The sequence below is a fragment of the Cupressus sempervirens genome, chromosome 10, assembly GCF_028749045.1.
Source record: "Cupressus sempervirens isolate cs-2001-9-10 chromosome 10, ASM2874904v1, whole genome shotgun sequence".
In the NCBI taxonomy this organism is placed as follows: Eukaryota; Viridiplantae; Streptophyta; class Pinopsida; order Cupressales; family Cupressaceae; genus Cupressus; species Cupressus sempervirens.
In genome coordinates this window covers 358,871,251-358,894,475 of record NC_143127.1, presented here as the reverse complement: position 1 = coordinate 358,894,475, position 23,225 = coordinate 358,871,251, and the positions used below count along the sequence as shown (strand labels likewise).

General features: G+C 34.2%; 3 protein-coding genes and 1 pseudogene across 3 annotated transcripts; all 4 read left to right on the top strand.

Moving 5' to 3' along the window:
- Positions 1–5,574: 5,574 nt before the first annotated feature.
- LOC149534116 (UDP-glycosyltransferase 83A1-like) lies at positions 5,575–7,097 on the top strand. The gene is made up of 2 exons (XM_089805977.1): positions 5,575–6,064; positions 6,160–7,097. Exons 1-2 carry the CDS (start codon positions 5,575–5,577, stop codon positions 7,095–7,097), a joined length of 1,428 nt encoding a protein of 475 aa, XP_089662103.1.
- A 511-nt stretch (positions 7,098–7,608) lies between these two features.
- LOC149534115 (7-deoxyloganetin glucosyltransferase-like) lies at positions 7,609–8,148 on the top strand. The gene has a single exon (XM_089805976.1). It carries the CDS (start codon positions 7,609–7,611, stop codon positions 8,146–8,148), a length of 540 nt encoding a protein of 179 aa, XP_089662102.1.
- A 4,510-nt stretch (positions 8,149–12,658) lies between these two features.
- On the top strand, positions 12,659–13,201 carry LOC149534114 (UDP-glycosyltransferase 85A5-like). Its single transcript, XM_089805975.1, has 2 exons — positions 12,659–12,790; positions 12,890–13,201. The coding sequence occupies exons 1-2, from the start codon at positions 12,659–12,661 to the stop codon at positions 13,199–13,201; spliced, it is 444 nt and encodes a 147-aa protein (XP_089662101.1).
- Positions 13,202–18,415: 5,214 nt separating this feature from the next.
- LOC149534113 (UDP-glycosyltransferase 85A5-like) lies at positions 18,416–19,941 on the top strand (annotated as a pseudogene).
- Positions 19,942–23,225: the final 3,284 nt, after the last annotated feature.

Sequence of the window (23,225 nt, the reverse complement as noted above, 5' to 3'; positions counted from 1 at the left end):
ACTGTTATAATTAGGGCTATGCCAGTAAGTCCCCATTGCTTCCACAAGCAAGACTTGAATTGTCCAAAGAACGATTGAGAATATTGGGTTGGAAAGTGAAGTTCTTTTGCTTGTGGAGGTGGAGTATTAAGCTCTTTCACCAGTGCTTTATTCCTCTTGTATATGAAAAAAATGACTCGATGTGAAAAATTTGATGTACTTTTATGTATTTGAATGTAGCTTGGTTTGGTTTTTTAACTGTATAATGGTCTTCAAGCTAAACTTTAACAAACTTACTTATAGAGGGATGAGTTTCTATAGAGCTTTGTAAAGTCTTTTCCCAGATGAACTTCAGCAAAAGCAAAGCTAGCCTCTAGCATCCATGTAGCAGGGTTATATTTATCTTTGATATGTATCACTCTTGGAATGGCCTATAGTTCACAATTGTGCAAGTTTAACAAAAATACTACCTTTCCTATTGTAAATTTATAATACCTTATCTAGAAATTCTTACCTCAAGGTATTTGACAACCTTGTGAGAATGGATTGTTTAGATTGGTTGAAAATTGATCAACATAATAGTAAATTGAGTATTGCTATGAGCCTAAGGTACTAGGAACTTCTTTTTATAGTTCTATTATTTGGAGTTCACCGTGACTATCAGCCACTGCCTTTGCTGGTGTATTAAAGTTAAACATTGTATTAATTTGTCACTTTTAGCTCTTTTCTTTTGTATATAAATTCTAATGATAACCTTGTTAGTTATACAAAACTCAAAATTTTTAATCATACTAGTTTTTCCTCATGTAACTTATGTGTGTCACTGCAAGATTCTTACTAAAAATTATAATTTTTCATCATTTATTGTAGCGTAGAGCAAGATATTTTGTTAGGAGGTTTACAACAATGTTATCCCAAAATTACATAGAAGATGATGATATATATTCTATTAATGAAGAGTTCATTGGTTTTTTCCCAAGTTCTCAGAAAATGAATGAAACATTCAACTCTGATATTTCCCAAAATATAGAGAGGGAAAATGAGGAAACAATACCATGTACTCCATTTGAACAACAATCAAAAGTTTAAGAAAAAACACCTATGGTTTCTTCTACACAGAAAGGAAGGACACGATGGACCATTTCGGACACCATAGTACTCATAGAAGCAAAGCGCAATGAGAAAGACACAGTTTCAAATGGTGGGCCAATGAAGAGGGCTACACCATCTATTGAAAAGTGAAAATTGTGGAGGAACATTGTTCTCATCATGGAGTCTTGCGTACAACAAATCAATGTCAAGACTGCTGGGAGCATGTTTTACCAGACTACAAGAGAGTAAGAGATTATTAGTTGCATATTCCCTTTGGCCATGGTAGTTATTGGACTATGACAACTAGAGAAAGAGCAGAAAAAAGACTTCTATCAAACTTCCCGAAGGAGCTTATGGATGCAATGGAGACAAATTTTGGGACTGACAGAGTTATTGATCTTGGAAATACTGCTATTGACACTTCTTACTACACTAATACATCCAGTGACAAAAACACTATTGAAAATGAAAATTCTCCAATGGATGAATTTGATAAAAATGATGGAGCATGTCAAGGGTCAATGCATACTGACAATGAAAGTGAAAAGGGATACACGGGAAAAAAATGAAAGGAAACTTTGAAAACAACTGGCATGAAAGATACAATTCTTGAAAACAATAAACTAGTTGTTTCTACATTACAACCTGCTAAAGATGGCCACATGAAATGCCATGAAAAAGACTACGCTTTGATGGAGATGTGTCACGAAAAATACTATGCTTTGATGGAAAGGCAGTTGAGTATGGAAGAAAAAAATGATGAAAAGTTGATCAAATTGGAAGAACAAAAACTCAATGTGCAGATGAGCCTAGTTGCTGCCCTTAGTTCTATAGGGCAAGCAATGGTTAAGATATCTGAATCATTTTCAAATGAACAATGATTCAACTTAATTTTAGTACTTATATAGGTTAGAGTTTTATATGACATTCAAGTAATATTTTGTTTGACATTTGAAATCATTGCACTTGCTTGTCTTGTGCACTACTTTCATGGAACACCCGTGCTTGATTTTCATTTAAATTTAAAGTTCAAAATTTTATATTATATTACATGGTTCTTGTCTGGAATGCAATCTGTTGGTAGCTCTTCTACATTGGGATCTTTGGTGTTATCTTTTTGAAAGCTTCTCTATTGAGTGGTTTTCTTATATTGCTTTCATACCTGTAAATGAAATTCTGGGATGGTTCATATATGGGGAGAAGTTTAATTTTGTAGATGAAATTCTGGCAGTATTCATATATGGGGATAAGTTTAATGCTGAGAAAATAAAGTAGTTTTCTTTTTAATTGCAAATGTATTTGCTTTGATCCACTGAAGTAAATTTAGAGAGTTATATTGTTAGTTAAATTCTTTATTGAATAGAGTTGGGAATTGTCATATCTATAAAAACATTAAATCTGAAACCAACACCATCATAGCTCTAAAATATTTAAATCTGAAACCAGTAAAGCCATAGCTCTAAAAGCATTTTCTTTGGAACTAGTACAACCATAGCTCTAAAAGGATAAAATCTAAAACCAATAGTCATAGGTCTAAAACATTAAATCTGATTTGCAAATAGGAAATGTAGTGATAAATCATAAGTTTCTTCCTAGGTACATAGAGTCCAATTACTTATTATTATTGTGGAGCCAATTGCCATGTGCATTTTTATTAAGCATCTTAGGAAGTAGAGTTATATGCCTTATTTATGTAGCTGTCTATAGTGGTTATCGGACTTAGATCAAACTTGTTCATACATATATATTTGATAAAGTATTAGTAGAATGGAAAATCTGGCAAGAAGTCATAACCTTAAATGGCATGCAAAATGAAAATACTTACTTTTGTTTTTGATCTATTTCTTCTATTATGTGTTCATACTAAAATTGTATTTCTTACCATTGTTAATGTAATTTTTGAAGTGTTAATAATTGTTTTGTATTTTGTTTTTGGCAGGGTGGACCTAACCACTGCATAATGAATTCCAATTCAATCAAAAAAAAAAAATTTCTTCTTGCTGTTGCATCAAATGTTATCTAGTTGGCATTACAAATCTGGAATGAAACTCAGAGCTCAAAAAATATACAGAACAATTGTAAGAAATGTAGAGTAGATTTCTCTAAAATGATACAATTGACAAAAAATGGACTTAGATGACATGGAAATGGTCCTTCATGCAATCAATTTTGAGCTAGAACGTGAGATTATTGGAAATGATTTATCTATTTCTCAGTGGGAAGGAAGAATTTAGGGTGAGTGGTATGTCAAGCTGTACTCTTTACATTGGTGGAACCACTATATTTTCCAAGTTAGATGTGATGATGAATGTTTTCGTAGCATTTTTAGGTTGCCTTATGCATTATTTAAAAATATTTGTGAAAATTTGAATGATGAGTTGAAGCAAGGTGTAGTACCATATTCATTTTCTACTAGCATAAAAGGTAGGGTATTGTTAGTCAAGAAACAGGTTGCTGTTGCAGTTTTATGACTGTCATCCAGAATGACAATGATTAACATTAGTGAATTGTTTGGCTATGGTAAGTCCACTGTGGTAAGAATTATAAATAAGTTCATTAATGTCTTTTATTCTCGATATTGAAATCATATCCAATGGCCTAGTAACCAGATGTCACTTGAACATGTAAAAGAAGGTTTCCATTAGAAATGAGGATTTCCAAATTGTTGTGGAGCGATAGATGTAACTCATATTCAATTTCATTTTCCACCTAATGAGTGCTCTTCTGATTGGTTTGATGGTGACCATAATTATAGCATGTCATTAAAAGCAATCGTTGACAACACTGTATTTCATGGATATTTTTACGGGTTGGCCTGGCTCTGTAAATGATTCTAGACTTCTATGAAACTCAAGTTTCTATAGAATGTGTGAAGGTGGGGAGAGATTAAATGGGCATTCAGTATCAATCAGATCATTGAATACGAGGGAGTACATCATTGGTGATGGAGGATATCCATTGTTGCCATGGTTAATTACACCTTTTAGTGGAGGTCTAACAATTAGTCAAAAAGAATACAATTTTAAGTTGTCATAAACACATATTGTGGTAGAATGTGCATTTGGGAGGCTAAAAAAAATGTGGTAGATTTTGGAATAAAAAATGCGGCATCCAAATCTGGAAGTACTTCCAAAAATTATATTTTGTTGTTGTGTATTGCATAACATCACATTAAATGTGGAAGATGAAGATGACACATGTGATGATGTTTTTGATGGAAGTGGAACAAATATGCCAACTAATGAGTGGGCAGATCCAGGTGCAACAATTGCTTAAGAAGCATTAATGGCTTTTGGAAATGGTGATATGAATAATGTAAGCATGTAGAGCGATTAAGAAATCAAAGGTTAATGAGAATTTGACTCTTTTTTGAAATAGTTTATATTTTTGTTTAAGTTTCGGTTATTATATGAATACTAAAACTTTGATGTATACAAGTCAAATCAATTTACATATACCTTTCATGGGCACCTATTATTGTAGGTTTATGATAATGTGTTAATGAGCTTCACACCCATAAATCAACAAACCTAGTTGAAAGTGCGGCAATATTATTTTTTCATGTTGTTTAATATAATAAAAAAGTATGAAGATAAATGTGAAATATCATATAATTTTCAAACAATACAAACAATTTTTTTTTTTTCAGTTTTATTATATTTAAATAAATTACAATAGACATTATACAATTTTTATTATTAAATATCATGATTCTAAAAAATTCATATATATGCAAAGTACACTATTTATAAAATAAAAAAGTTTAATTATGATTATTATAAAACATTATTATCAAAAATTTACAAGTTTAAGCTGATTTCATTTTCAAATTCATGGGACCACCCGCTTCCTTCAATTTAAGAGCTAATATTTTAAAGCAGATTTATATGTAATGTCCATGGGACTGCTCCTCTTTAAATGTTCCTAAAAAAGCTTAGTGACACCTGCTCTATTTTTAAACAAGTGGGTGCCCATGAGACCCCAGCCTAAGGCTATTAAATCTACGTGGCATAGAATTCCCAACTTTGTTCGGGTTGTAGGGAAACGAGTTGTGACACCAGAACAAAGATGTGTTTTGGAAAACTTATAAGGGAATCAAGTCATTTGAAATTGAGGATCCCTTGCAGGTTAATTAAAGTGATACCGCCAGCTCGATAATATTAAAAAGAGAGGTTAATCCTAAATCAGGTTTCCCTATCATGTCAAAATAATGTGCAAGTTGGTGAGATGCTTGGGTTTAGTGGACTGCAACTGTAGTGACAGTAAACGAAGCTCTGGTTTTCGCTTCGTTTACCTGGTGATCTTGTCAGGTATTGGCAATCCGAGGTGGGCCTTGCTTCCTGTGTAAAAGATTTTTTATTGCCAATCTAAGTTTTATTTATATTATATCCGCCTTCGCTCATTTGGGTTCATGTATATACACGATTGATGCATCCAATTGAAAGAGAAGTTTGAGTCTGTGATTCGTAGTAACAAAACAAGATGGTTAAAGTTGCAGGAGAAATGCCTCATGCATTGCTTGTGCCATTTCCACTTCAAGGCCATATCAATCCTATGATGCAGCTGGCGCAGAAGCTCATTTCGGACGGATTTATCGTTACATTCATCAATGGCGAGTCCAATCATTACCTCATAATGGAAGCGAAGAAGAAGGTGGGATTGAGTACAGATGCACTAGATACAGAGGAAATCAGAATGGTATCACTGCCCAACAACTTCCCGCTGGCCGAAGTGCAGCAGGGCGATGTTCTGAAGCTGCTGGACTCAATTCAAACGCTCGCATCTTCTGTGCGCAAACTCATTCAAGATAACAACGAGAAAGAAGAGCATAAGATCACTTGTTTGATTTTCGACCTTGCCATTTTTTTCATCAAGGAAGTAGCCAAGCATTTCAATATTCCATATGCTATTTTTCCGCCAGTCTCCGTTGCAACAGCCGCCACTTGCCATATGCCATCGAGATTGACCTCTTCAGGGATCATTTCTCCCAATGGTACATTCCTTCTCTGAGCCTGTTTATTCAAACTTAACTTTTCACAGATTATCGGATTTACCAATAATCATTGCTGCTGCAATTTATTGTATCAGGGATTGCAGAGGTGGATAAGATGATCAACGTTTTTCCTTGCATGCCGCCCTTGCATTCCACACAGTTTGCGTGGATGCTGGGGACCGAAGATGAAATTCACAAGACGTTCCAATCGGCTCTGGCTACGGAGAAACAAGTTAGGGAGAATATAATTCTGTTCAACTCCTCCTACGTTCTGGAAGATGCAGTTATAGAGGAATATCCAGAGAAAGGAGTGGCTGTGTCTCCAATTGGTCCTCTCATTCCTGCACAAACAGGGCACCATAACAGAGCCGGTGCGTTTTGGGCGGAAGATTTGAAATGCTTGGATTGGCTGTACAAACATCTTCCAATGTCTGTCGTCTACGTGTCATTTGAGAGTATAGAGTGTTTAAACGAGAAGCAATTGCAAGAGCTGGCTCTGGGTCTCGAAGCCACCGGAAGACCTTTTTTGTGGGTGTTGCGCTCTGATTTTAAGGAAGCCATTTTTCCTCCTGGATTCGTGGAGCGCGTGGGAGATCGCGGGTGGTTTGTCTCATGGGCTCCGCAGCTCTCGGTTCTTTCGCATCCTTCGATTTCTTGTTTTATTACTCACTGTGGGTGGAATTCGACATTAGAGAGCGTGAGCACCGGCGTTCCCATGCTTTGTTGGCCTCAGTCTATGGATCAATTCCTCAATTGCTCTTACATTGTCAATTGCTCGAAAATTGGGTTTGAATTGGAAAGGAACGGTTCGGGTATAGTTGAAAAGGAGGTGATTCAGCAGGCAGTAGAGGGACTTTTCATTGGGGACGAGGGTGTCGAGATGAAGAAAAGAGCAATGATGCTCAAGGACAGTGTTAGGGTTTCTGTCAAAGAAGAGGGCTCTTCCTCTACTAACTATACCCGAATTGTAGAGGCTATGAAAAGCAACCTTGAATTAATAGAAATTATTAGACGACTCTCTGAAGAAAAATAAATTTATTAATTATCTTCACGGACACCACTAAAATTACCTACCAGTAGTTGTCACATTTTGTTCATGTTTTTTTACATTAAAATTCTCAAAGTAGGAATCAGTCCTCTTCCTGCGACAGTGAGTATTGATTTTTCGTCGGTAGCGTTTGTTTGTTTCTTTCATAATGGACCACGGGCCGGTGCAGTATATAAAAGAATAAAACTTTTTTCAGTATTGAAATGATTTTGGCTTTATGAAATAATTCTGATTAAACTAATGAAATTCGCTCCTTTCATCTTATTTTGTTTTAATTTGTACCGATTGATGCTCGCATATATAATCAGCGGTGACGACCTTGTTGATAGTGACAAAATAAAAAGACAGCCAGATACATTGTTGTCAAAATTATCACACTTAGAATAATATATGGGGGTCCGATTGCCGTCCTGGAAATATACATATGTAGTATGTACATTGTCTAATCTTAGAATCGTAAGATAGCTAATTGGCGTCTTAGAAAAGCAGAGAGAAGATGGAAAGGCCTCATGCAGTGCTTGTGCCATTTCCTCTACAAGGTCACATTAATCCCATTCTGCATTTCGCTCAGAAGCTCATCTACGATGGATTTCTCATAACGTTCGTCCACAGCGAGCACAATCACTCACGCATAATGGAAACAAAGGAGAAGATGAAAATGAAAGATGGCGCAAATGGGGATAATATGAGATTGGTGAGCAAATCGGATGCGCCGGACGAATCACGTTCAGATGTCCACAGACACAACTCATTGACAGAAACGCTTGCTTCTTGCCTGCAAAAACTCATTCACAACATCAACGAAACCCACCCGCATCGTATTACATGCACCGTTTCTGACTTCAGTTTGTATTACGTTCGGCATCTCGCAAAGAAATTGGATATTCCATATGTTCTGTTTTCCACGCCCTCTCTTGCTACTTGCGCCGTTTGTCACCAATGTTGGCGGAGTAATTTCTCCCACCTATCTGCCATCCACAGCCATAGACAAACAGCCAAAAGCAGCAGACAAGCAGTTGCCATTAGCCGTCCTTAGCCATCCAAGCACCGTCCAACACACCAACCTCACCGTCCAACATTAATTATAATATCTAACTCTATGCACAGCCAAGATAACATTTAATATGTATTCCTCTATAAATTAATAAACTAAGCCTGTAATCAGCAGAGCTCATTTTATGGGTTTCTCCATGCCTTTTTTTCTCTATAGCTTTCTCTCTTGTTTAGTTTCTTTGTTGTGTTGTGCTGTAATTATTCTCATGGTATCAGAGCTTATGGTCAAGATCCAAGAGTCTGAAGAGCTATGGCTAAAAGATTGTGATTGAGAAGTGTGGAGGATTGTTATTCTCTCGTGAAGAAGTCTGCAGGTGTGAAAAAGCTGCCCATTACAAAGATGGAATGAAGATTGGTGAATGTTAATTTGCTAAGTGAGCTAAAAGAGCTAAAAAGTGTTAAGTGACGAGCAATTATTTATGGAGCAGTACATCATACTGTGTATTTGATTAATATTGTGTTCTTCATTCACTTTGAGTTGTCAAGGGATCTAAGCAATGTGGTAGTAGAAATGTGCAATTTGAGTTGAGTGAAAAGAATAAAATGAGAGATTGAAGGCCTACTATAAATATGAGAGAAGCCATGAAAAGAAGGAAGTCAAAGTTGAAGTGTGTTTGAGTTAGTGTTGTGTGACACTGTTATTCATAGATTAGAAGCATGTGGAGCATCTCTATGCAAGTGGGAGTGCTAGAGAATGCATACACATGACATGGAAGATATTGATCATGAAAATGTTTATTACGTCTTTGTGTTTGAAGTATGTATGTTTGATGTTATAGAATAGAAAGTGAAAGTAGTTTGGATTGGTGGTGAGTTGGTTGTTATGATTCAAAGAAATTCCAAGGTATGTGATGATGCAAAGGTCTGCGTGTGTGCTGATTGGATAAAAGTGCTAGGATCAGATGTGAGAAAATATTTAATCAATTGTGAAGGCTATGTTGTTTTTGATAGTAGTCAATGTAATGGAAGTTTTCTGCATTGATATCCCCCAATCAAGTGATGGAGATTAAATTAGAATTGTTTGTTAATGAGCTATTGTAAGGGGTGCATTATCAATTGTATTCGACACCCTAGAGTTTGATTTGACATATTGATGAACCATGTACTTGAAAAGGATTCCTATAGAACTAGCAAGTACAACGGCTGGGTACCCATGTATATCGGTAGATGGATTTCTTTTTATATGGACTCAATAATTAGTCTAATGTAGGTCAAGAAGGAGAAAAACTAAAGTGATGATAATTTTTCCCATTATGTGAGTTTTTGGTAATCTAAAACCATTTATGATGTTTCTACATCATGTGAGTTTTTGGTAATCTGAAACCATTTGCAATGTTTCCACATCATGTGAGTTAGTGGTAATCTGAAACCATTTTGTGTTGTGTGGTGGTTTGTAATCACCACTCTTATGCGAGGTTTCTGGTTAGTCGAAACCATTCAAATGAAAAGTTTTTGGTAAGCTAGAAACCATTTGTATTACATTGGTTAGGAGTAAGCCGTAAAACTTGAAGTAATTATGACAAGGGAAAACAATATAAATGTAGTAGCATTAGTGGAAGAAATTAAGGGAGAGTGTTGGTAGAGTAATTTCTCCCACCTACCTACCATCCACAATCATAGACAAACAACCAAAAGCAACAAATAAGAAGTCGCCATTAGCCGTCCTTAGCCACCCAAGCATTGTTCAACACATCAACCTCACCGTCCAACATTAATTGTAATAGCTAACTCTATGCACATTCAAGATAACATTTAATATGTATTCCTCTATAAATTAATAAACTGGGCCTATAATCAGCAAAGCCCATTTTATGGGTTTCTCCATGGCTTTTTCTTTCTATAGCTTTCTCTCTTGTTTGGTTTCTTTATTGTGTTGTGCTGTAATTATTATCAACCAAACCCCCACTTTGCTCTCTTTTGGAATTGTGTCTCTAGATGGTAATTAGGCTCGATCACTGGGTTTTAGACTCTTCCACCGTTACCCTCTCATTTTAATGTTCCTTGTCTGTGATTGTAGAAAGTGCGACGGTGGATAAGATGATCAACGTTGCACCCTTCATGCCCCCTCTACATTCCATCAAGTTAATCTAGATGTTTGGGAGCAGAGATGCGATAAAGAAACTACTGGAGAAGATTCTCAATGTAGCAAAAGAAATGTGAGAGGAACTCATTTTGTTCCAACTCCTTTTATGACTTGGAAGCTTCCTTAATCGATGACTATTCTAAAAAGGGCATAAAACTATTGTTAGAATAAATTAATTATTCAGCATGTTCTAGAATTCAGTGGTTGGTGGTCAGTACGAACCACTCATTTTCCATGTGCAGCTATCCAAGCACCAGCCAATACATCAGTCTCACTGTCTAGCATTAATTGTATTGCCAACTCTTTGCTACAACATTTAATATGCATTTGCTTATAGATAGAATAAGTTGGGCCTATGATGAGTAGAGCACATTTTGGGTTTCTCATCTTCTTTGGTTTCTCTCTTGTGTTGTGTTGTGATTATCATCATGGTATCAAAGCAATGTTTATATTTTCATCATGGTATTAGAGTTGATGGTTGACAAGTCAAAGAAATGATTGCTATTTAATGAAGTTTTGAACAATCTATTTTGTTGAAGTGTGAGGCACTTTATGATCTATTGTGGATCCAATTTCAGGGACTTATGCTATTTGCAAAGTTGAGAATACTATTATAATGCTGCCCAAAATATTGGTGCATTGACATTGTTGAAAGTGAGACGCTTGGAGTTTGTGCGTTTTGGAGGGTATGCCCAATATTATTTTCTACAATCAAAGGAGAGAAGTGTTTGTTGCTAATTTGAATAAAGATCATAAAAGTGTTAAAAAGTCTAGAGAGCAAGAAGAATATGAAGGATTGTTGATTTGAAGTGTTGGTTTCCCGTCGATCATTAGTGGCTTGTGGAGTACCTCTATGCAAGCAGGAGTGCCAGAGTGTGCATACACATTTCTTGTAAAAAAAAAAGTGTGAGAGTATTTGATCAAGTTATTGTGAAGAAAGATGAACAACATTTGAATGCTAGTTTGTTGATGGTGCAACACAGTCTTAAAATGGTGCATTGTGAGAAGAACAAATCAAGAGACTGTTATGAGAAAGAGAGAAGCCATGAAAAGAAGGAAGCTAAAGTTGAAAGTGAAAGCTTATTTTGTTATTATTAATAGTACTTTATTATGTGTTTTTATTTGAAATATGTGAGTATTATAAATCAGTTGTAGGAGTTAGTATTCATTAGGAAATGAGATGGCATGCTAGAGTTTGTTGTCATGTTGCAAAGGTCTCTATGTGTGCTGATTGGATAAAATTGTTGAGATTGGAAGTGAGAATTTGTTTGTCTAATTGTGAAGGATATGATATTCTTGATAGTGGTCATGTAATAGAAGTTGGTTGCATTGATATCTCCGAACCAAGTGATAAAAATTGAATTAGTGATGACTGTTAATGGGCTATGTGAATGTATGGGGTGCATTATCGGTTGTGCCCAACACCCCAAAGGTTTTTGGTTTGACATATTGATGAACCACGTACGTGAAAAGGATTCCTATAGAACTTGCGAGTACAATGGCTGGGTACCCATGTATCTTGGTAGATGGATTTTTGGATTTCTTTTTATATGGACTCAATAATTAGTTTAATGCATGTGAAGAAGGAGAAAAGCCAAAGTGATAATAATTTTCCCATCATGTGAGTTTTTGGTAATCTGAAACCATTTGCGATATTTCCACATCATGTGAGTTAGTGGTAATCTAAAACCATTTTGTGTTGTTTGGTGGTTTGTAGTCACCACTCTTATGCAAGGTTCGTGGTTAGCCAAAACCATTCAAATGAAAAGTTTTCCGTCAACTAGAAACCATTTGTATTACATTGGTTATGGGTAAGCCATAAAACTCGAAGTGATTATGATGAGGGAAACAAGATGAGTGAAAGAATTTAATAATTGATTGTAAATGGGTACTTAACAAGGCTTAAGGCCAAGACCCATCGTCTCTAGATTATGGGAAGATTTTTGAAAAACAAAAAATATGATAATTAATTTATGGGGGTATCTTAGACTAAATTAATTTGTTCCAAAATGTTCAGTGGTTAGTACAAACCACTCATTTTCCATGTGTAGCCATCCAAGCACCAACCAATACACTAGCCTCACCATCCAACATTAATTGTATTGCCAACTCTTTGCTACAACATTTAATATGAATTTTCTTATAAATAGAATAAGTTGGGCCTGTGATCAACTGAACCCATTTTGGATTTCTCATCTTCTTTGGTTTCTCTCCTGTGTTGTGTTGTGATTATCATCAACTATGCACAATCGGTCCTGTTATCCCACACAGAATTCTTGAGTTGGGAGATTCAGAGTAGGGCGAGTGTGGCAGGTAGGGAAATTTGCAAGTGGAGGAGATGGGCTGTTTGGCATGGCTAGACAAGCAGCCTGGCTAGTCTGTCATCTAGGTGTCTTTCGGGAGCTTGGTGATGTTGAACGTAAAGCAGTTTGAAGAACTTGCTTTGGGGCTAGAGGCAACCGACAGACCATTTCTGTGGGTTGTCCGCTCTGATCTGATGGATAGGATGACAGGCGAAATACCTACTGGATTTGTTCAACGTGTTGGAGGTCACAGGTGCTTAGTTTCCTGGGCTCTGCAGCTCTCTATTTTGTGTCATCCCTCAACTGCTTGTTTTATTACTCACTGTGGGTGGAATTAGACATTGGAGAGTGTGAGCACCGATGTTCCCATATTGCGTTCACCCTATTTCATTGAGCAGTTCCTCAATTGTACTTACATTGTCAATGAGTGGAAAATTGGGTTGGAATTAACTGCAAATGAGGACGGAATTGTAGTGAAAGGAGAGATTGTGAATGCTGTGGAAAAGCTAATGGTGGGCAAGGAAGGTCTAGAGATAAAGAAAAGAGTGACCTTGCTGATGGAAAGGGGGAGGGAGTCTGTGAAGCCAGGTTGCTCGTCATCGATAAACTATAATCTGGTACTGGACACCCTACAAAGTAAGAAAACATAGAAATGTATGGCAACAAGTACACAATAATATAGAATAAAAGATGAAGACTTTTAATGTTATAAAAGTATTGTGTGTAATAGTTACAGGTAATAATTGTATTTTGGTGTGCAATGGTTACCTTAAATGGATGTGAAAAGTTAATTAGAAGATAGATTAAATTTATTTTTGCATACTTGAAATAGAATAACAAATTGTTTAATAAATTTATTGTTTGCGAAAAAATATTCTTCATAGTGAAGTAATGGTTTTAAATTATCTATATGTTTACTTATATTGACCCCAACATTAATAAAACAATGATTTACAATAGAAAGATAATGTAGCTTGGGGGATGGAGGGAAGGAATATAGAGATAGAAATGAAGATGGAGATGCTAATGAAGGGGGGGAATTTAGAGAGGAGAGGGAGGGATTAAGAGAGATGATTGAGGCATATATAAGATAGAAGAGATAAATATAGAGGAGAAGAGGTAATGATTTATAGAGAGAAAGAGATATATGGGTAGATAGAGTTTGAGCAATGATGAGATAGAAATAGTGGAAGAGATGGAAGAACAAATATGGAAAATTGGAAAGAGAGGCAGATAAATCTAGATATATATGTACATAAGAAAAAAGGAAAGAGATAGAGGGAGGGGGAAAGATGGATCAATGGGGTGGGGGGAGGGAGGGGGGGATATGTCTAGAGATAGAGGTGATAGAGTAAGACAACCATAGAGATATTGATAGAGAAAACAAAGAGTGAGGGAGATAATTGATAGAGGTAGAGGGTGAAGATGGAGAGGAGATATAGATAGATAGGTATGAGAAGAGAGGGGAAAAAATAGATATAGATAGAGATAGAGGGTGATTAAGAGAGGGATAAACAACATAAATTTTTTAAATCAAGTTGTATGATTTAATTATATATAAAAACTAAATTTACTTAAACTTACTTTTATATAAATTATATAAAAGTAACCTTTATAACACAACAAAAAAAATCATAGATGAGAAATAATTTTATAAATTAAAAAAATCCTTTTAAATATAAAGATAAAAATAGTAACTAGAAATAATCTATAAATATTTATTTAACATCAAATCATTTTAATATTCATTAAATCTATCTACCCAAGAAACAAAGCTATATAGAAAATGAATACAAATTAATTCATGTACACAATATCAAAGAAATTATTTTTATTAAAAAATAATAATTGAAACATAAATAATAAATAATTAAATTTAATCACAAACTTGTATAATCTAATGTTGCAATAAATAATTATTCATTTGTTAAAATATATAATATTTGAAATATGTACATCACATCATTAGTTTAAAATATATTAAATAGTAAAATAAATTGATAAAATAATGTTTATAAATATTTTATGTTATTAAGTAAAGTATATATATATTTTTTGAAAAATATGTTGAGTAATCATTTATGTAATATATATTATGAAAATTTGACAATACCTATATTATTGTGAAAATGTTTGAATTATTTTGTTACTAATCAATCATTTAAATAATGCTTATTTTATATTGCATATAGATGTTGTTAGAGTAATAAAGTTTATTCTTATTAAATAAATTATATTGATTTAATTATTAAGTAATTTATTATCTCTAGTTTACTTAAGTTAAAATTTAGGCATATAATAATTAATTCTTTTATTAATTATTATCATGCAACCTAGGTTAGTTACTTGTTAGGGTTTTGATCTCCTTTATAAGGATGGTCTCTCTTTGTAATTATTGATTCACTTTTGATAATAACAATTTCTCTTTTTGCTCATCAAGAATGTCTCATTTGTGGATTTGGAAATTCCATTCCCCATAGCTTTTGCTTCTCTCTTTCTAGGATAGGTGTTTGCATGCGGGTGATTCTTGGGAGTTGTGGAGTTGATCTTTCATCAACTTCAACATGTTATCAGAGCTCCAGATTTTCATGCCCCTATTCTAGTTGTGAGAGATTCGGCATTGATTTTTAGATCTATGGCTTTAAGAGGATTATGTATTGGATTTGTGGGGGACCTAGTTTTCAGAGCACTTAGAGCATAAATTAACATCATCGTTAAGCTTAGAGCACTTGAAAACCCCATTTCCATATAAAATATGTCCAATTTGGATGCTATTGAAATATGAAGAAAATATTTTTTGCACCCAAGCCATATTGACTGGGGCACACAAAATGAGACAGATGATTTTTTACATTTTTAAATCAAAAATACCATTTTTTTGGAAAAGCATTGCATTTTTGTTCACTTTTGAATCAAAGTTTTAGAGGATGTTACCCGTATTAGCATTCATGATTTAATCTACAAGTTAATTGAGTTTCTCCTCTTTATGGAAATCCTAAAATGTTATACTTGAAAAGTTTGGAATCTCAAAGGTGACATGGAGATAATTAGAGATGCTAATAATTATTGACTTATTTGGTTCTTATGCATGGTTGAAAAAGGTAATGCATTTTAGGAGGGACAATATTTTTATAGTTGAGTTGGGCACTTCACTACAACCTAGATTGTGAAGTTAACTTTTCTCAGGATCTTCTCTTGAGAGTTCCAATTTGGGTTCATCTCTCAAGGTTTCATTTCAACTTCTAGAGGAGTGACATTCTCTAAAGAATTACTCCTTTTTCTTGGAAAACTAGTTAGCTCTACACTGGAAACTTACAACATAACGTTACTTTGTTATGTCCAAATATGTATTGAAATTAGTTTAAGTATGTTTTCTAAAGATGGATGGAATGGTAATCAAATTATGTTCTTGTAGGTTTAATAGGGCGATAGTATGGATATAGATTTTCCCTCTTGGGTTGCAATCATATTTGTACTAGCTTGGGTGTTGATCCTAAAAGAAGTTTAAGGCCATCCCTTCAATTTGTCCTTTGATAAAAGAGGCTGAGGAATCTACAAAAAATAGTAGAGTTTCTCATGTGTTTGGGCTTGCAATGAAAACTCCTTAAAATAGGCCTCTTATAGGGAAAGAGGAAGACTAGGAGAAGGTGAATTTGATTGGTGAGTTTTGATGGAATATATGTAAGTAGAGGTTAAAGAGTCCCTTTACACCTCTCATAAATTATTATTTTTCAGGAATGTGAGGGTTATTAATAATATCCCTAGATAAAATGATATTCATGATCTAATTAAATCTCATTTTGTAAATATTCTCTTTAGTAAGAAAGTAAATTATAAGTAAATGGTTTGTTAAACAAAGCTGTTAAGATCTAATCTCCAGATTTATTTTAGATCATTGCAGATACCATGGAAATTTAGGTAGAGCAACATTCTCATGGGACCCTAGGAAGGTTATCCACCTTTAGTGGATTTTGAGCCATTCTTCTATCTCTACAGTTTCTTCTGGTGCAGACTTAGACTTTGGTGAAATATACATCTTTAGTTATTTCTATGTTCCAATATACAAATTGTAGCTAAATCTCAATGATGGGATCGTATTAAATTTGTATATATCTCTAGTTCCTTTTTTGACTTGTATAATAGGTGATGACTTTAATGTACAATGTAAACTAGAGGAAAAAAAATGATGGCTTAGTCAAGATTGATCCATTTTCTATCTTCCTTAGGGATGATATCAATTATTTGAATGTTATTTATGCAAATTCTAATAACGACATCTTTATGTAAATGAACATAAGAAGTGGTAGCTCCTAGATGCTCTTTCAAAGAGGTTGGATAGATTTCTTATCTTGCACTATTTAACAAGAGATATATGATTTTTTTCTTTCAAATATTTTATTCAATTGGAGAGGTTGTAATCATTAGACAATCAATACTCACATTAGCTAGTTTTAGAGCTTCAAAGATACCATCCTCTATGTTTTAACTTATGTGGTTGGTTGGATCATTCTCTCCATAACTTAATGACCAAATAATCATATGAAGGGAAGCATGCTTACAAAATGGCTATGTATTATTTGGTTAAAATATCACAATATGAAAAATAAAAGCTCAAGAAGTAGAATAAATAATCCTTTGAAAGCCTTCATTGTAACTAAATGGTATCTCAAGCTTAGGTAGACATTTTCTCACTTGATTTATAACCACAAACTTACTTTAGGCTTAAGTAGAGAGGAGAGTTAGAATATCGAAAATTTGGATGAATGAGAACTTCATAAAGATATATTTTTAAAGAAAAAGTTTCATATTAATTGATCTTAGAAAAGGAATAAAAATATTACCTTGGTTCATAATTTTATTGAATCGAAAAGAAACGATAATTTTATTACTTCTCTTTTGTCCTTGCATAGTGCTCAACTTTCTTCAATAGATACACTTTCTCAAGATACCTTTTAATTTTTTCTATGTTAATTAAAAATTACCCCTACAGGTGAAGATGAACTCTATATCATAGATTGCATTCTCTCATTGGTGTCTAATGAGATGATTGAATTTGTCTTGCATCCTATCTCAATAAAATAATTGGAGGATGTTGTGTTTCATATGAGAAAAGCTAAGGCCTCAGATATAGTTAGTTCCAAGATTTGTGAGAAATGATCAAATTCGGGTCCACGAATCGTGGATTAAGAAGAAGATGCTAAGAGCTAGAAATTCTACTTTTGAAGCTCTTATACCTAAAAGAGGCCATGCAAACAATACAGACCAGTTTAAACCAATTGCTCTTTTGTAAATGGGTGTATAAAAGTATCACTGAATTGATTGTGAAAAATACTCTAGCATTGCTCCAAGCCTTTGATTTCTGATAAGCACGGTGAATTTTTTATTTATTTTTGTTTTTTGGCTGCAAATGCAATTAATTCCATTGTATAAAAACACGCTTTGTTTAGCTAATATTATGATACTAGATGTGCACATATAGTCCAGTTGAATTTGAAAGTTAAAAGTAGATGATAAGTTACAGTATACAACGTGTCATGTGAAAGTAAATTTGTTTTTTATTTCTTTCTTTGAAAATTGCAATGGCCACTGCGGAGTATATGATTAAATCTGAATAAACCAAAGAAATTTGCTCGTTTCATCTTATCGTTTCCTCCCTTGGCCTGAACGCTATGTTTGTTTATTATTTGTATCGGTTGATGCTAGCATAATAATAGGACAGCCATTGTTCTCAATATCAACTCAATGACAATAATGTAGGTAGGTGGGTCCGATTGCCGTCCTTCGACACGAGTACATATATACATCGTCCGTTCCTTATAGAGTTGTGATCAGATAGGCTTGGCATTGAGAAGAGCCGAGTGAAGATGGGAAAGGGATTTGCTGGTGATCAGAAGCCTCATGCACTGGTCGTGCCATTTCCTCTACAAGGTCACATCAATCCCATTCTGCATTTCGCCAACAAACTCGTCTCCGATGGCTTTGTCGTAACAATCGTGCACAGCGAGCACAACCACTCGCGCATAATGGAAGCAAAGGAGAAAATGAAAATGAAAGATGGCGAAAATGGAGATAACATGAGATTGGTGAGCATATCCGATGCTCTTGCGCCGGATGAATCGCGTTCCGACGTCCACAAGCTACTCGACTCATTGCCGAAAACGCTCGCTTCTTCCCTGCAAAAGCTCATTCACGACATCAACGAAACTGAACCGCATCCGATTACGTGTGCGGTTTTCGACCTAAGTCTGTATTATGTTCGCCATCTCGCCAAAAATTTGGGCATTCCATATACCCTGTTTTCTACCCTCTCTGTTGCCACTAGTGTCGTTCGCCACCAAACGCCCACCTTGGTCTCTTCCGGAATCGTGTCACCTGACGGTAAGTTCGATTTGCGAGTTTAGGATTCTCTCTTTCTTGCCCTCTTTTAAAGTTAATTTTTTTGTGTGTTAATTGCAGGCACTGCGGCGGTGGATAAGATGATCAACGTTTTACCCTTCATGCCGCCTCTACGTTCCACCAAGTTAATCTGGATGTTTGGGAGTAGAGATGCGATAAAGAAACTCCTGGAGAAGATTCTCGATGTAGCGAAAGAAATTCGAGAGGAACTCATTGTGTTCAACTCCTTTTATGACCTGGAAGCTCCCTTGATCGACGAGTACCCTGAAAAGGGCATAAAACTATGCACAATCGGTCCTCTTATCTCCCATGGAATCCTTGAGCTGGGAGATTCAGAGCAGGGCGACGGTGGGAGGCAGGGCAATTTGCGGGCGGAGGAGGTGGACTGTTTGGCGTGGCTAGACAAGCAGCCCGGCCAGTCTGTCATCTACGTGTCATTCGGGAGCTTGGCGATGTTGAACGCGAAGCAGTTCGAAGAGCTTGCATTGGGGCTGGAGGCAACTGTCAGACCGTTTGGGTCGTCCGCTCCGATCTGATGGACGGGACGACAGGCGAATTACCCACCGGATTTGTTCAACGTGTTGGAGATCGCGGGTGCTTAGTTTCGTGGGCTCCGCAGCTCTCTGTTTTGTGTCATCCCTCGACTGCTTGTTTTGTTACTCACTGTGGGTGGAATTCGACATTAGAGAGCGTGAGCACCGGCGTTCCCATGCTGTGTTGGCCTTATTCCATTGAGCAGTTTCTCAATTGTACTTACATTGTCAATGAGTGGAAAATTGGGTTGGAATTCACTGCAACTGAGGACGGAATTGTAGCGAAAGGAGAGATTGTGAATGCTGTGGAAAAGCTAATAGTGGGCGGGCAAGGTGTAGAGATTAAGAAAAGAGCGACGTTGCTGAGGGAAAGGGCGAGGGAGTCTGTAAAGCCAGGCAGCTCGTCATCGATAAACTATAATCTAGTACTGGACGCCCTGCGAGGCAACAAACATATATAGTGCTGTCTGATGGTCGTTGACAACAATCTGGAATGAAAGACAAAGATTTGAATGTTTGGAGTGAAAAGTTTGCATAGGATAGTTACTAGTTAGTAGCACCCGTATCTTTATCTTTTAAGGGTGCAAGGGTCAAGTTGATAGTCTTGTTTACTTTTGATGAGTTCTTGAGTAGTCTGTATCATATTTCTAGTTATAATTAAGTTTTGGAGTTCTTGTAACTTATTTGATAGAATATATTGACATTTACTACTTTATGTTGTCAGAATAAATACATTTTGTTGGAAGTGCAATAAGATTTAGGAGAGCTTCCTCTGTTTTTGTATAACTGTATATGGATTACTTTGCAATTCTTATCTTATCTCCCCCATCCCTCCCCACTCTCTACCTCTCTTCCTTCATTCTATTATTCATTTCAGTCACTCTCCCCCACCTCTCACTCCTTATCCTGCCCTATATCTCCCTATCTCTATCATTTCCTATATGAAATGAACAACATATCCTTTTAAAAAGCAATTCAAAATTGACTTTGTCTTATTGTCTCTATATCTTCCACTCCATATTCCTCCATATTTGTACATCTGATTATCCCTTCTCCATATCTCCCTCTAGATATCCATATCTTTTTATCCCTTCCCCTCCATATCTCAATTTATATCTCCATATCTCTTTTTCTTTATCTCTCCTCCTATAATCTTAAAGAATCCTTCAAAACAATCTTGACATGAAAAAATAGTAAGTGAACAATTATGTCATTTAATTTTGTTTGGCTTACAACAATCAATATTTGATTCAAATTAAATTAATATGCATTATAATAAAAACCTACTTAGTATTAATCTATATTCAGTCTAGTTTATTATTTGAACAATTTCAATATATTCTTTCTTGATTGGGTGAATATGTTTTAATTTAAGTTGGTTAATAGAGTGAGAAGTGGTAGTCTATCCACTCTCTATATGCATATTCCTGAAACAAAAATAATGGTAATTCATCAATCTCTGTAATTGATGAAGTTATCAACAATGATTAATCAATTCTTCATGAGATAATTACAAAAAGTTCAACATCAAAATTACTTGTGAAAGAACTTTATGTTTCAATGTCAAAATAATAATAGATTAATAATCTAATATGTTATATAAATATTAAATAAATCTATTAGAAAAAGTAAACATGGATTAAACTCCATATGAACAAAGTTAGTTAAATATGCTCTTATTTTAATTTCATCTAAGTTTACCAAGATCAATTTCAACATTTTTATAGAAGTTATCATATTTTATTTTATATTTAAGAATTTTTTAAATCATCTCTCTATTAATTATATGATTATAACTTGTTCCACATTTACCTTATTATTTTTATGATCCAAAATGGTTAGGATCACACACAAACACTTCAACAGAGAGAGGAAATATATTTAGGAGGACAACAATATGATATTAAGTATATGTATGATGTAAATAATATTGCAACTTAAGAAATATTAAATGATATAACTAAGTACTCTAAATAGGTGAAACCAAATTTACCCCAAGGCCCTCCTTAAGTACAATTTATAGAGAAGATTTATTATGGAAAATTGATGGTATGATAGGCCTCAACAACTAGGCCATGTTAAGTACCCATGTATGACTAAGAATGCACCAACATCTTACAAATGGAGATAAGGGTAAATCATCATGGGACAAAAATTTGCCCCAAAATAGAGATATGCAACTCATGTATGAGTGAGAACTTAAGTTATGTATGGAGGCCTTAGCACTAATACCACTCAAGAACTACATCCATCATGAAGATACAAACAAGATCCCCCCTATAAGATGGATGTAAATAGGCAATTTTTTCCTCCATAATGAAGCATCCTCAAAACCATTGAAACATGTTTGAAGCTCAACCAAGAAATAATGTGATTTGACTGAGAATTCCTAAGTGAAAAGTAATGTTGGGTAAAATCTTGATTGAGTGTGGAAAGACAACTTAATTGCAGAAAACTAATTAAAAGGACAAAAATATAGTTTAACTATTCTTACAATGTATAAATACTTCTTGTCCTAGATGATTCTTCTAAATGAAAATCTTTCTTTAGTTTAGGAAGAGTGGAACCTTTGTTGTGTATAAAATTGGCACAAATATAGGCTTTTAATCACCAAAAACCTTGGATAGCTCTAAAAAAATGTCTCATTATGTCTTATCCCCAACTACCTGTCATTCACGATAATAACTACTATATTCAATCTTGTTAGGCCCCTTGGATTGTGCAAATAGAAATGAATTTGGACATGTATAATAATGGGTAAAAACTTCCATTTCATATTGTCTATCTTAAGTAAATTATTTTCATTTAGGTTTAAAATTAATCAAATTTCATTTCTATTCTAGTGTGTTAAAGAGATTGAGAATTTTAAAAGTTTATGTTTAGTACAATTGATCTCCTCTATTTATCTTTCCAAGAATTTATGTTTACTATAGATTTTATTTTAGGCTAGAATAATTTGAAAATCTATAATGTACAAAAAATTTCATTTCAAATATTTATCATATTGAAAAATGTATTTGTAATGTAGCAAATAATAAATTGGGATTATATAAATTTACTTTAAAAAACAAAACTTAAAACTTACAATTAATTATACATCATGTCTCTACATCTCATCACAAATTAAAGGCCCACCCTTCCCTGAAGCTATATATATTCTAATGGTTTAAATTTGTTAACATCTTCAAGTTTAATTTAGAAAAAAATTGTATTAATATATTCTATATTATTGAAATAATTAATTTATATATACATTTTATAATTTACTAGAATAGTTTTCTTGCCTTACTAACTTGAATTTAAATATTTTATTTGATTTATATCATAATTTTATTTAATTATATAATATAATATAAAATTCTTACAAACTTATAATCTTTTAACTTTTAATATTTTAAAATATGTATCATTATCTTATACTTAATATAGTCATATAAATAATTAAAAATCTTTAAAATATCATTAAAAAATAAGTTATTTAAATTATATTAATATATAAAATTTTTTTTTTAAGTTTAAATTTTACTAAAATGAATGGCCCCAAAACTCCTGCTAATTCATAAATTTTCTATTTGTATTATTGATCTAAAAATAATTTAAAAAAAGTGATGAACTATTCACAGGATTCATTCTGGTACCAAAAAGATAGTTGTAAAACCTAAAACATTGTCGTAAATGCCAAAATATTCCATCAAAAAACTTTCAAAAAATGGGAAACCTAGATACCATAACATTAAATTTTAAG